Source organism: Rhipicephalus sanguineus, chromosome 6 (assembly GCF_013339695.2).
Source record: "Rhipicephalus sanguineus isolate Rsan-2018 chromosome 6, BIME_Rsan_1.4, whole genome shotgun sequence".
NCBI lineage: Eukaryota > Metazoa > Arthropoda > Arachnida > Ixodida > Ixodidae > Rhipicephalus > Rhipicephalus sanguineus.
Window position 1 is genome coordinate 108,006,616 of NC_051181.1, and position 14,886 is coordinate 108,021,501.

General features: G+C 44.9%; 2 protein-coding genes across 2 annotated transcripts in view; one reads left to right on the plus strand and one right to left on the minus strand.

Annotated features, from left to right (window-relative positions):
- LOC119396126 (uncharacterized) overlaps positions 1-14,886 on the plus strand; it is a 280,780-nt gene that overhangs the window by 186,815 nt on the left and 79,079 nt on the right. The gene's annotated exons all lie outside the window — the stretch shown is intronic.
- LOC119396133 (uncharacterized) lies at positions 4,718-11,270 on the minus strand. Its single transcript, XM_037663225.2, has 4 exons — positions 11,137-11,270; positions 6,512-7,223; positions 5,529-5,587; positions 4,718-4,830 (listed from the first exon to the last, which is right to left on the minus strand). The coding sequence occupies exons 1-3, from the start codon at positions 11,171-11,173 to the stop codon at positions 5,563-5,565; spliced, it is 774 nt and encodes a 257-aa protein (XP_037519153.1). The 5' UTR covers positions 11,174-11,270; the 3' UTR covers positions 4,718-4,830; positions 5,529-5,562.

Below are 14,886 nucleotides of genomic sequence, written 5' to 3' on the forward strand. Positions count from 1 at the left end.
GTTTTGGCCGCGCAAATGTCGCGCGCTTCGCACCCAAGAAGGATTTAAAGAAAGAAAAGGGCTTAATTCTCCTTGCTCGCACCGCGCTTCCTCATGGCGCCGCCTGCGAATAAGTTACCCGAGCGACACGTGGAGCAAGCCTTGCTCGCTCGTTGGCTGCGCGCCGATGACGTAATCCCCGACGTCGTGTTACGTTGTTGATTTAATTTAATTTTGAGGGTTTTACGCCCCAAAACCACGATATAATTATGAGGAACGCCGTAGTGGAAGGTCTCCGGGAACTTGGGCCACCTGGGGTTATTTAGCGTGCACCTAAATATAAGTACATGAGCCTCTATTACTTCAGCTCCATGGAAATGTGGCCACCGCGGCCGGACTTCACGTTGTCGATATAAGCGTAGTCGCGACGACGGGCAACGCGTGTACCCTTCTGCGCGACGGAGAAGGATAGGGAGGCAGAACGAGAAAGCGAAACCAGCCAAAATGTGTGCATCTTAGCAAGCGCAACAGAACAAACACAGAAGAAAGAGACACGTAAATAGGACATGTCTCTTTCTTCTGTGTTTGTTATGTTGCGCTTGCTAAGATGTACAAATTCTACACCCATCAACTAGCCAAAATTTCTGCGTTGAACAGCCAAAACGGTTATTCTTCCCTCTGTAACTTCTTTATTATAGCACTTATTTTCAAGTTCGTGCCGCCAAAGAAAGTCCAAAGTACACTTTCAAGGGCCCTGTCGAGGTTATCATTTCAGTTCCGAACGAAGCTTGAGGTCGAATTTTCCTGGTTGACTCCAGAAATGTGTTGTATTCACTCAGCTACTCCTAAACTGAAAGAGCACAAACCGCATGCTATGGGGCTCTGCGTTCAGTTCTAGTGAAGCTGCCTTGCAAGAAGAACGATGCTTTCATTGCTTGTCAATCTGACCCTTTTCCTTTTCACAGCCCTTTGATTACTGCAATAGAGCATGCGTGGCTATATCTCGAAATCTTCGAAACAAGTTATTGTTCTTTTTCATTTATTTGATTCTAAGGCAAAGTCTAAGAAAGGAAGTGTACAATTGTAATGCGCTGCTTGATTTGGCCACAGACGTCGGTGCACAGTTCATGTGACAGCAAAATGTAATAATATAGGAGCTCACGCAGCTGTGTAAACAGTGTTACATACATGTATGTCCAGAACGAGAGTTCTTAGTGTTGTTTATCATTTACAACTTTGTTATCCGGTTCACACTGAAAAATCCAAGGCACCGATTTGCATATATGTAAATGATACCTGGTTCACTTGGACGCTTATAGTGCAATTAGAATTGAAGGTCTCAAGTGCCTAAATATAATTAAATTGGCGGCCTCACAAGACACATATTTATTTTCCTTTAAATTGTCAATAATATGCGCTCTCCTGGTCGAAAAAAACATTCTTTTGCATCACAGATGAGCTGTGCAAACATAAACTGGGAACGAGGGCACTCATTCAATGTCCAACTGAATTACAGGAGGTTATTTGGTTGTAAGTACTATCAAGCTCTAAATTCTATAGCCATAGCCACGTGTGACCGTTAACTGTCATAAATATTCAAGGTCTAAGCAACTAGCGCTACTGCAGACGTGCGAACGGGGTATAACAAGGTTCAAGCTGGCAGAGCCCAATGAAGATAACCATCTAAATTTGCCAAATATGCGAACTTTCTGAGAGATATTTGACTTTTTGTAACTCTGTGTGCATCTCTGTCGTCATGGCAAATATAACGATGGAACAAATTGACGAACGAGCTCTCAGTTACTTCCAGCCGCAGCCAAAAATTTTTTCCCGGATGCGTCTCAACGACTGTTTTTCGATCATAAAGAGATCCTAAGTCATAATTTTTTGCTCTCATCTCAATTTCATTGAACGAGAATCCAGTTCATCCTTGAAATAGACGATTCCCTGCTGTTTTTCGATGTTCTCGTAGCCGGAAAATAAGACTCTGTAAACGCCACCTACGCAAGCAAGTCGATATCTTCCGTTCACTTCAGACCACCCAAAACTACACAAGACATCAGTCTTAAGGACATCATTGCGAATAGCTGGAATACACTGCAGCACAGAACTTGAAGAAACAAACAAAACAAACAAACGATCTATTAAAAAAGCGCAGCTTGCACTAGTGGCGCAAGGCTGGAACCAACAGTGGAGCTAGTGTTCCACCTGTTTTTTTCTAAGTTATTGCTAGTGATTTCAAGCTTTTGCTAGAGATGCTAAGTTTTTGCTAGTATTGTTAGCCTTGGCTATCCTTCTCCGGTTTTGGTCGGTTCCCCACACTACGCACGTGTCACGTGGTTTTGGCGGGAACATGTCACGGGACCAGTTGTCACGTGATTTCAGTCATGTGACTCGCTTTTACGCGATGTTTATCGTGTGAGTAATTGTTACGTGATGTTACGGGATTTTAGTCACGTGGCTTGTTTTACGTGATGTTACGCGATTTTAGTCACCTGACTAGTACGTGATGTTACGTGATTTTAGTGATGTTTATAGTTGTTCCCTTCCTGTCTCTTAAGGTTACACCTATCATTTTCCTTTCCATCGCTCGCTGCGTCGTCCTCAATTTTAGTTGAACCCTCTTTGTAAGTCTCCAGGTTTCTGCTCCGTAGGTAAGTACCGGGTCAGGGAACAAACGGGGGTTAAGGACATCATAGTTGAAATCAAGAAGAAGAAATGGATATGGGCCGGGCACGTAGCACGTCGGCAGGATAACCGGTGGTCATTAAGGGTAACTGACTGGATTCCAAGAGATGGCAAACGCGTGAGGGGGAGACAGAAAATTAGGTGGGTAGATGAGATTAAGAAGTTTGCAGGTATAACGTGGCAGCAGAAAGCACAGGACCGGGTTGATTGGCGGAACATGGGAGAGGCCTTTGCCCTGCAGTGGGCGTAGACAGGCTGATGATGATAGTTGTTCCTTGATGTTACGTGATTTTAGTTACGCGACTAGTTGTTACGTGATGTTATGGAATTTTAGTCACGTAACATGCTCGCCCATTGTAGTTATTGCATTCCATGGCCGGACAAATCGGCACACTTGTTGTGGGAGCGAAGCAGAAGGTGAAGAAGAGGACAAAGTGAGCGCGTGCTTGTTCATTTCTGTTCGCCCAACCCGGCGCAATGAAAAGCTTTAACAGCTCCGCAGTTAAAAAGCGGATTTGTCATCACCAGCTCTTAAACAGCTCACTTTGCTTTATTGTACAAAAAGTACCAAGACTCCATACATGTCTACACGGACGGATTCGCCCTGCCGAACAGCTCAACCGAAGCAGTCGTTGATACCAAGGTTGGTTGTGACGTTTAAATCCAAACCTTTTCCCGCAACAACCGGCAGCCCTTCGCACCGCGTTGCAATTCGTCATTGACCAACCGACACACAAGTGGACTATTTTGTGCGACTCTGAAGCGGCGCTACAGTCTCTACTGTCATCCTTACGCCTTGGACCGGACGAACAGCTGATACTGGCGACTGCAGAGGTAATACACCACCATACTTAAAAAGGACATAAAATCACTTTTTTTGTGATTACCCAGTCACTGCGGTATCATCGGCAATGAACGGGCCGATAGAGCTGCCCGTTCAGCCCATACAGAAGACCACGAACTACTCCTACCGATTTCTAGGACCGACGCTGCAAGGAAGCTCCGTTTGCCTGCTCGCCAACGCATCACGTGAAAATGAAATGAGCCGCACTTGAAGCGTGCCCGACTTGCAGTTTTGCCGAGTAGACGCTACTCTTTTGTGTAGACTGTGGTTGTGCATTGCGTTTACCAACGCCATTCGTTCCGCATTGGGATGACCGCCCCCACAGCCTGTGACGACTGAGGCAATTAAGAAAGAATTAGACATATATTTTGCGACTGCCCACAGTACAGTGCACTGCGACTAATCCCTTTGCAACGCGCTCAACAAATTGGTTGACTGACCTCTGTCAGAAGAAAGAGTTCTACGCCATCGACCGGACACGACGTCCCAGAAGAAGGCCCTGCAAGCGCTACTGCGCTTCTTGCGATCAACCCGCCTTTCTGAACCACTGCAATCAGAACGGCCTTCCTGCGTGTGCTCTTTCTTTTTTTGTCCTGTGTGTGTATGTGTGTGTGAGCGCGCGCGCGCGCGGGCGTTTTTTTCTGTTTTCTTTGTTCTTTCTCTACGCCCTCTTTTATGCCCCTATTTCCCCACCCCAGTGCAGGGTAGCAAACCGGATCGTAATATTGGGTTAACCTCCCGGCCTTCCTCATCTCTATCTCTCTCTCGTAGTAATTATCTTCGTAAAAACTTATGTTTCAATAAATAGGGTACTTCTATTGATTGGCTGAAACACCTCTTCCTGCTGGGCTTTAGTAGCACAGATATTTATTCAGAGTAATGCCATGGGCAACAAAGGTTGGACGAGGTTTACGAAGAGTACTAGAGTCGCTCGTACATATTCAATGATGCACTGAATTTCGTTTTGAGCTCTCGTATATGGAATGGATGCATTTTCGTATGGCCACATGATGTACTATTTCAGCAAAATCTTGTGTGTTTTCTTCCACTATTGAAGTAATCAGTGCATGTTTTGATTATTTGCTCTCCAGATAGTTCTAACATTTGTATCATCGGTGAATATACACAGCTAGTCATTGGTGAGTACACTAAATTGCGCCAGGCGCGCAATATTTCTTAAATTGCAATTAAAGCAGGGTCTTCCTAAAACATCTGTTTTATTTATTGCATGGTAATTTAAATGTAAGCCGGTGAACAGTCCAGTTGTTGCACTGAAGCTTCCTGTTGGATCGAATTGTCTGGAAGAACGCAGGTTTTTACTGAAAGTGAAGAAAAAAGGTTGTCAGAATAACAATCACACCTTCGAGAGTAGCATGGAAATTTACAGCAGTTTATTCTGAAAAAGCAGACATAACTCAGTCAACTGCAGTATAGGGTGTACATTTCTTAGCTGAGCTAGTTATATTAAAGGGTATGAAACATTCGCGTACTCTTTGAGGATTCCTACGAATCAATGAACATTACTTCGTGAAATAAAAGTAATCACATAATCGAATTGGCTGTAGCACGACGCTGCATGGAAAACCCATATTAGTTCCTCAGAAAAACATATTTGCCCTGGTTTTGTCTACTGTTCCCAGAACGAACACCTTTCCTCGCATTCGCTCTGCTATTGTATATAACCAGGACGCTAGTAGCTTGCAAGGCGAAGGTATTTTATTTTACAACTACAATAACTTGGGCATTCAATATAACAAGCAATTTCTACGGAATGCGCGACGTAAAGCAAGGTTAATAGAAAGGGGAAGCCTCATTTAGCTGCTTCTAGGAGGAAGCTACAATCCCCACGAGTTTGTCACAAAGAAAGCTTAGCAGTTTATCAAGTTGTTGTCGAGGTCAGTGGATCAAATGCATGGCGAATGCAGCTATAGACGGTTCAGAACTCTTTAGTCAATATCATAGAATGAGCTCAAACACAGGTAAAACAGCTCAGTAAAACTGAAAGGTGCGCACTCACTTTGACTCTAGTTGAGTGTCCAGAGATGGCGATGTTAGTTCAGCTTGGGCGATTGTTGGCTAGAAAGTAAGCAAAGATGTTTAAGAGCTTAGTTTCCAATGGTGAATAAGTATATAGCTATCGCTCGACGTTAGCGTCGGTATGAGCTATCAAAAATTTGCGCAATTGAAGAAAGTAGGTGAAAGATGACTTAAGGTTTACTTAAAAAACAATAAACAGCATAAGAGGCAGGACCTGGGAAGGAACGAAGGTTTTTTGTGTACTTCAGGCTAAAATGTGCTTTTTAACGAACGTATTAAAAAGCAGCACTCAGTTATCTTTCTCCCTTGTCCTCTGTATTGTACTATTATCGCTCATTTTTTTTAAGAACAAGCTTCATGTACCATCCGGCCCAAGTTCGCAATCAAACGCGTTAACAAAAAAGAACATATTGAGGGCGTTTATTCTAGAAAATCTTAGCTAAATTTGCAGTAGAAAAAAAAAGTATAGTGCTGGTTTGGGATTCGCAAGTGCAATATTGTTTTCGGCTATCTTCGGATAGAAGGGGCCCTCAAATGCCACGTGTTATTGTCACTTATATTACACTAATTTTTCCTTACTTATGGCATCACAGACTGAGGAAAGGTTATTCCTTCAAAGGGGACCGAAACCGGATTTAGGAACATAAAACCCGGAGGAAAATAATCCCTTCAAGTGAACTAGCTTTTGCTGCGTCTTGAAACATTGAGCGAAAACTCCAAAAAATAAAGAAGTGGCTGATAATGCCATTAGGTGAGCGTTTTACTTGCAGTAGATGTTCTGTACTTTTTATGCAGCAATAATGTATTTGTCACTGTTAACCACCAAAACATTAGCCTTTTAACATGCTGGAAAAAAAAAACATCAATATACATGAAGGTGTCAATAAAAACTTGCTGTCGTCAATATTACGCAGAACGTGGAGTTAAACACGCATAATTACGAACTTGCTGAAAGTTTCTTACCCAGCGCCTCTAGCACCGACAACTCCCCTAGATCCGGCTCCAGCTGCTCCACCAAGGCTCGCACCTGCACCTCGGCTGCCGAGAGAACCAGCAGCAGATGAAGAGACTCCAAAGCCAGAGGAACCAGCAGCAGACGGAACCACTCCAAAGCCTCCAAATCCTTGAGGAGCCCAGGAAAATCCGTAGGCAGGGTAACCATAGCCATAGCCAGGGAAGCCACCCCAGTAGCCTCCGACAGGACCGTAGCCATATCCGCCAAAGAAAGGTACGCCAGCGAATCCTAAACCATAGTCATCGCCGTATCCGTGATATCCTGGGACAGCCACAGGGAACCATCCACCAACGAAACCTCCCCCGGGAAGAACTCCGGATACGCCACGTCGGCTACCTGAGGGTCCAGCGCCACTTCCGGCAGATCCAGGGCCGCCGGAAACGCCGACACCAACGGAGGAGGCACCGCTCGGGCCACTAGAGCCAAGACTGCCACCGAAACCACCAAGTGAAAAGCTAGGGCCGCTCGGGAAGCTTCCGGCTCCAGCCCCGAAAGCGCCAAATCCGGCTGAGCCGGAAGAACCTAGACCAACTCCAGCGCCTGCACCAGCACCTCGTGAAACTCCACCCAGTCCGACACCTGCACCTGAGCTGGCTCCGACAGGTCCTGCGCCGAGGCTGCCGCCGAAGTCTGCCTTCGAGCCAGCGTAACCTAGGGAGACTAAGATGGAGAAAAAGAACCTTTAAATTGCTTGCTACCCAATTTTTTAGAGCACGCACTTCGCTATAAACCGACTTGGGCTGCCCAGACTTAGGAAGGTTTAAAGGGACCGACAACTGCCCAGAACATGAAATGAGATGAGTGCACTGATGAAAAGATTGTCCGTCGCATTGACTCAAACCAACCCTGTTTATCTCGTGAGCGGTGGATTTATATCTTTATTTCTTCATTGAAAGTCGCGAAAAATGACCTTTGGCGCCTCTGGCGGCAAAATCATAAATGGTCCGATGAAGCCGGTCCCGTGACCGTTGATTGGTGTACGCGTTCGATGACTTTTCTGTTAGTACCGAAATATTGTTCATTTCTTTATAATAAAAGATATTACTCCATAAAAATCTACATATAGGCCTGCGTTAGTTGTATGCAACAAAGTGGCGCTGCCTTCGCTTGGCGTAGGCAGCCTTGATCACAGGCACATGCAACCGTGGGCGCAGGCGCACACAACGCTGTACAAATACTGAGAAGGTGTATAAAGCCACATCATCTCATTGTAACAGCTTGCTATTTTCAAAAATGGTTGGAAAGCTCAAAATAAAGGTGGTTAAGCATAGTTACAGTAACTCCTGCGAAAGCAGAACAACGACAGCTTTCACAAGGGCTAGCGGCATCGCTATCAATTTTCAGCGTTGCTGGAGCAAGCCTTCATGCGTGTTTGGAGCCTTTCAGATCGAAAAATACTACTTATAAAATAACTACGTGCGTTTAGGATAAACCACTGCAGCTACAAACGCTACGAAGGGTAAGCTTCCTGTCGCGCCGTAAAAACCTGGGTCGAGAAAAACCGGTTGTCGGTCCCTTTAAGAAAGAGAGCAACGCCTTAAATCCCCAATATATCAGCTGTAACAACATGGTTGTTTTGAAACGTTTGATATAACTGTAGTCGCGTGCGCTACACTATGTAAAATGAGAAGCGAGTGAGTTGTTCTGTCCGAGCGAATGCACCATATTTTTCTTTCCGCCTTTATCTCTCATCATTCGTTTTTCCTTCCGCGAGTTTCGCGGAACGAAGGTTCTGTTGAGTGGCCCATCAGATATTTTTAGAGTTCAGCTGCCAGCGGTCTGTCCTCCTATGTTTTCTAGAAGCCCTCTTTGAGCACTGCTACTACATTTAGAATCAATTTACAATTCTGTTGGTAAGATACACCGACACGCTGAACTAGCCCACTTCATGGAATGACGTGCAGTTAACACTCGATCTAACGAAACCGGATTTTGCGAATTTGTCTATATAATGAAGAAATTTTCATTCATTGACAGGTACCCGTAGGGTTCAAAGATGTCATCAACTCTAATTAACGAAGCTTTCATGGCACAGAACTCGAGTGAACGAAGTTTTTCCGGAAATAAGTGAGCAAAAATGCCATTATTTCTTTTCAATTTTTACACAGGCGCAGTGGCGTAAGTAGAAATATATTTGGGCGGGAACGCGTCCTTAATCCGAAGTGGGCATCGCGCAGCCAGGTGCTGTCGAGAGTCTTTTTGTTCTCTGTATCCCATGGCAGCAATAAATTTTGGGAAGGGCACGTTCCCGGTGTGCCACCCTCTCGCTAGGCGACTGCACAGACGGCTTACCTTCGGTCGTGCGCTGTAACGTCATCGCGTTAAAACTTGCAGCCATCCTATTCCCGACACTACTTTTATTTTGACGAGTTTGCATGGCGCAGTCCGTAGCTCTTCTACATATAAGATGCCGCTGGGCGGTAGTGGTTTATTGACTCCGCAAGTACTCCCCCAGGAACACGGTAGTTGCTTCAATTATTTAGTGGTTTATGTAACAGATGGCCTTATGCAACAGATGATATCCTTGAATCTTTCTTGTTCTGCCTGCCCGCACATTAACTGCATTCGTTCTCCCTGTCTGTGAATATTGGCAGCTTGTCGTAGCTTCACATGACCACCTACCTCCTATGTATCACCCACACATGGTAGGTATTCACGCTCGGGCTGCCCTCGCGGTCTCTTCACACGTGGTGGTATTAGCGTCAAATAACAAGCCGCGGTAGCTTTCGGGTGACGCTATTTTAATTGCGAAGAACCGAAAAAGCCTTTTCCTCGATTTTACAAACTTCCCAATCTAACAAAATAATTGAGCGCTCTTTTGACTTCGTTAAATCGAGTTTAAACTCTATTCTAAAACGGTATCCTTCATTGGCTGCACGCCGCCTGAAAGGGAAAAAGCAAAATATTGAAAAATGGCACAGACCTTAGCGACAAAAATTTCTGGTTATCTACTCTAGGCTGAAGGCACAGGTGAAGGAAAATGAAAGGTGAGAAGTAATACGCGGGAACACGTGCATGTGCGTTCGTGCGCGTAGAGCACGCCAAGTGCGCTCGCACAAACCACTTTTTCTTTAAAAGCACAAATAGTCCCGTACGGTAGGATATAGGTCTTCAAGTTCAAGATAAAATTGTAACTTTGATGAGTCAGCAGTACTTTATTTCAGTTCAAGGCATAAGCATTTTGGCGATTCGGGCACTTTATGAAGGTTGATATGAGTCAAAATATGCATGTTAGTAGAGTCAGCACCAAAATGTCGCACGTGCGTTGTCGCGCGGATGTATGCCATATAAGGCTTTTCCACGAATCTTTTATAATCTGTAGCCTTTCTTTCTGATACATGACATTGTACAACGTCGCGTAATTGTACCAACCTATCCGTCCGTGGAGGGAAAATCATTCCGGCTCGCAGTAGAATTTCTAAACTGTTAACTGAGCTCAAGGACCTCGTATTTGAACATTACACCTGATGACCGAGTCAGTTGTATTGACTGTGTCCACTTTTCACGTTAGAGGAAATGGTTTATCTTAGCGGTTCTTCCTCAATATTTATAGTAGGGAGCGCATAAACTGAAACAGTAGGAGCCTCAGCATTAGCATGTTGCATTGCACGAACTGCGAACTGGCCGTTATCAATTGACTAAATACAGTGTACGCATATTTCTCAACCTAACATTTCAGTGTGGAACATCGCTACTTAGCCTCCGCTAGTTACGTATACGTATAGGTCAATCTTAGCTTGAGCAGATTCGTTTTATACCCGGCTACGGTGGACAAATTTCGAGGGGCTGGGTGGAATACAAAGAATACTTGTGTGCTCCCGCCCTAAGGTGTTCTGCTAGAGCCCCAGGTAGTCGAAATTAATCATGAGCCCTCCACTACGGCGTGCCTCATATTCATATCATGATTTTCGCGCGTATAACCCCAGCAATGATTGTTATATTAACCTGAACAGAAGTCTAGCAATCGGAAACTATAGATAAGCAGTATCGAAATACGGTTGGTGGCGTCACTTTACGCTTCTGACGGTAGTGTCTCGTTATCAAATATTTGTTGGAGTTCTTGCTCAAGAATGGCTATTTGTGAAAAAAGGGGTATACATTCGCATGATGAAGAAAAAAATATAGACGAAAACATGAACACCCGAAGCTTCTCCTGCTAACTCTACCTGTACAAAAACACCTGACACTCAAATAGTCGGCAACACCATAAAATTTCTGAATTTTCAGTGCCATCAGAAGCTATGCAGCTTGAGCGAAAAATTGGGAAATTGTAGTTTAGCTTATAGTGCATTGGCTGGCAATCAGAAGGCCCTCTGTTGAAATAGAAGGGATATTGAGACTGTAAGATATTGTTACGGAGAGGAAGTGAAGGAAGACGAGGGGCTGAAGAGCCTGACTGGCGCGCGAGTGTGGTGGTCAGCCATATGGACTCTTTTACCAATCCTTCTCTGTAAATACATATTTTATACACTCAAACAACCCCGTATCATACCGTATCATAGAAGTAAGTATAAACTGAATTTCATCTACGTCTTGAAAGCTTGAACGCAATAGAGTGCTCTTGGAGCCTCACCTGCTGACAAGAGGGTGATTGCAACGAAGGCCTTCATGGCGGCTGTATTCTGTGGTGCGCTTCGTTCGACGGCCTGCAGAACTGCGAATTTCTACTGCACTGCTGGTTATTATATAGCCGTCCAGTAGCGATTGCAACTTGTGTGCACAATACTTCACAAACGCAGTTAACTTTTTTTTTTCTGAAGGTTGTCTTTTGTAGGTGAACAATATATTGAAAAAATTATTTTATTTTTGACTCTGCAGCACCCTGCTGGCTTTTGAAGTTGCGTTAAGAACACGTCCACGTGGTACATCTTCCAGCTTTTTGCCTTTGTTTCTTTCTGTTCACACTCCTTCCACGTGGCCTGGTCTAGGCGGACTGCTTGACGGTAGTAAAACAATGCACATCGACTAAGAAAAGAACAATGCATCATTTCAATGTGAGGTATCGTAACCTGAGAGCCACGTTAAGTTACGTTGTCCAGTGGCCAAGCACAATAGTTTCTGCACAATTGCTGTCAGACCTGAGCATGGTGCCCTGAATAAAACACATGGTGCCTTTGTATTCAGCTGGCGCTTCACTACCAAATTTATCCTGGTGCTTCACAGTCTCCAATTAACCTGTTAATTGCTACTCTAATAAAATACCGATATCAACACCGATCTTCTCAGTGAGCATTCAGGCAATCCCCTTGTATAACTTTCTCATTACTTTACAGCCTCCTCTAAGATCTGATGTAAGGACAAAACTCGCAATGCAGCAACATGAGCAACCACGTTAGCTAAGCAACTTCTATACCATTTGGTTCATTATTTCATGTCGAAAGGAACTTGTGACCAGATTGGCTAACTGTCCTGCTCCAATTTTCCCGGTTGCTCTGCCTTAAAAGTAAATTAGTGTTTGAGCGAAATTTGTGGGTGCCATTCTAATGCCAGTGACATATAAAGTAGATGGTTATCATTATATCTTCTAAGCGACCGTAACGTTCCCATTTCCAATGTATCTATATGACTAGCCCAACGTCGTTACCCAGACTTGACAACACAATATGCTGACTGAAACGCGGAAACTTAACACGGAACCGAAAGTTGCGCTTTAATGTACTGAACCAAAGCTTAAGTTTTGGACATCTTACCAAGTCAATGTATAAATGAATATTTATACACTGAGTAGGCTCTATCTGATACGTCATTAAGTTTTTAAATGCGAAGTATTTCTTAGTGAACCTCAGGAACTTTGGCCGTTTCTGTCTACGTGTCTATTTATCTAGCCGCCTACGTCTGGGAGCTCTCCTGGTCGTCTTCATGACTTGTAATATATCAAAATTGGCATAGCAGGGGATCAGTGTATAACGAACACGATTCACTGGTCATTACATGAATAACTCAAAACGCCTGTCGCGTACGTCATGAAACCCTTTCCCCCAATCACGTGTACCCGCATACCACAGTTCATGTTATGCGGGTAGGTGCCACAGGTGACTAACAGTCTCAGTCAACACAGTATCGGCGAACATACATATTGAAACGCAAGGCATGTGAGGGAGCCGAAGGCAGAAGTGCCGCGGAAGACGCTCGACTGCCACCAACGCGTCCACGTGGTCCGCCAGAATGACGCAGTGTTCTCTTCATTTCTTATGAGGCTAGGCGATGGCCTCATGCTGACCGAGTATGACGTCAGATTGAATAAGAGCCGCTTTGTGACACGCGAGGAAGCCACCACTAAGTGCCCTAATGGCATACAGCTATACATTAGGCAATGCGGACGTCGACCGCTATAACGCACGCTGCCTCGTCGCTGCAGTCAACGTGTTATGACATCCCGCATGTGATAACGTAACTGGCTATAAGAACGAGCAGGTACACAGGGACGCCCTGACCAAGGTGGCCAAGATGACCCCAGGCAACATTGGTGGCCTGTCGTCCTCAACTTGCCTGAGCATCGGAAAGCTCTACATGATCACGGCCAGCATCGACGTAAGTGACGGCGGCCTCGCTAGTGGACACATGGACACCTTGTGGTACATCTAGCGTGACAAGCATGGCAACCTCGTGCAACTGTGGCTTAAATTTCCAACGTCCATGGTAGGCATTGTCGTGCCAGCCAGCACGAAGCACATCTCTACTGCATGCCCCTCAATAGAATCGAAATGGGTGCCCGTGGTAATGCGAACCACCACAGCTGCGATATACACCAGAAAAATATCTTCTGTAAAAGGACACAATTTTCCCTTGCGCAAGCAAACGTCATAACTATATATAAGTCGCAAAGCTCCACATACGTATGCTCAGGTAGTCTACGGATACGGTAAGCGCCAACCACTGAAGTTTGTCACGCAGCACATTCCAGGGCTACCAGCCTCGATGGCCTATACCTCACCAAATCAATAGGTGACTTCAGGTATCGACATGACGTCGGTGCTATCGACAGACAGTCTGTCGATGGCATGACTCGGCTACTTGCCGAGCCATGTCGAGTCAATTAGGTCCACTCCATCAGCAGCATATGACGCAAAAGCAAGCCTGTGACATCTAAAGAAAGCTGTCTAATGTGATCACAATGCTCAAACAGCTCAAACTGCAGTTGTTCTCCTCCTCGTGCCAGAACACTGATGTCAGCTGGCTGTTATAAGTGGGCCCAAATCCTGTGCTTTATCAAAGTACCGCTTTTATAATTCTGTATTCTTGTGTGTCCGCAGATATAGTCTTCAACGTAAGCCGCGCGTTTATCGCGATTTTTTGCGACTTCGTTCATAAAAACAGGGAAAAAATATATGCGTTTTGTGTATATTGAAGGCGCTCACTGCAAAATTGACGGCAGAGTTTTCGTTGTATATTATGGCCCTTGTTGGCACTTAACAGCCTTTACCTTTCACAGTAATGCATTCCTTACCTCATTCGTCCTCTGAGTGTAGTTTTTACGCTCTAGCGGAGCTCGTCTGCAGTCGAAGGGGCACGCATGTAATGTTAGCGCCTGCCGCATCGAGCGGCTGCTGCTGCGGGTTTGTCCAGGGTGTCGGAACGAAATGTTTTTCGTTTCGGTTTTAGTTTCGTTCCACCGCAAAAAGTTCCGTTCCGTTTCTATTCCGGAACGAAAAAAAATGCTCCGTAACGGTTCTTTTTATGCAAAAATTTGAAGTTAAGGTAATCATGTAAAACATTGGATTTGGGATGTAGTTATACTTGCCCTCCTCATAGGAAAGTGGGCCAAGGGTAAAACACGCTCTTCAGAGGAGCGGTAGTAACTGTACCACGCATTCCTACCAACTAGCACAAACCAGTATTATTTCAAAGTCATAGTATTTATTTTCTCAAAAGACAAATACGATTTTTTTAGTGGGCTCAATGCTTTGTGTCAAGGGAGTGAGCACGATCTCAGAAGCAGCATGTCATTGAGTGTACTCTATGATGTCCGAGATAAAAGGATCGCCAGGCCTGCGCGGAACACGCAGCACAGTCACAGCGAAAGCTCGAAGAGCGGACTTTGTAGAGCCCGTTGTAGCGTTTCTTGGAGCAACTAATACAAGTACACATGCAAGGTACTCACTACACCATAAATCATCGTAATTTTTCTGAAGTAGCGAAGTTCCCACTATGCAATTTTTCGTCATTTTTCGGAGAATCGTGGTAGCTACTACACATCTGTAAGGCATGTGCAATTTGTGCTGTGGCTGATGATGATGAAGAATTATGGCTGAGCACTTTGCAGTGGGTGGGAAGCAGTGCGACGGAATGGGAGCCTCCATTCCATTCCAATTCCATTCCGGGG

Excerpts from the sequence above, each read along its gene's own strand:
- LOC119396133 (XM_037663225.2), bottom strand. The coding sequence starts at position 11,173 with ATGAAGGCCTTCGTTGCAATCACCCTCTTGTCAGCAG. Across the intron at positions 7,224-11,136 it reads AATCACCCTCTTGTCAGCAG|TCTCCCTAGGTTACGCTGGC; the intron begins GTGAGGCTCCAA and ends TCTCCATCTTAG. Across the intron at positions 5,588-6,511 it reads GTCGGTGCTAGAGGCGCTGG|CCAACAATCGCCCAAGCTGA; the intron begins GTAAGAAACTTT and ends CTTACTTTCTAG.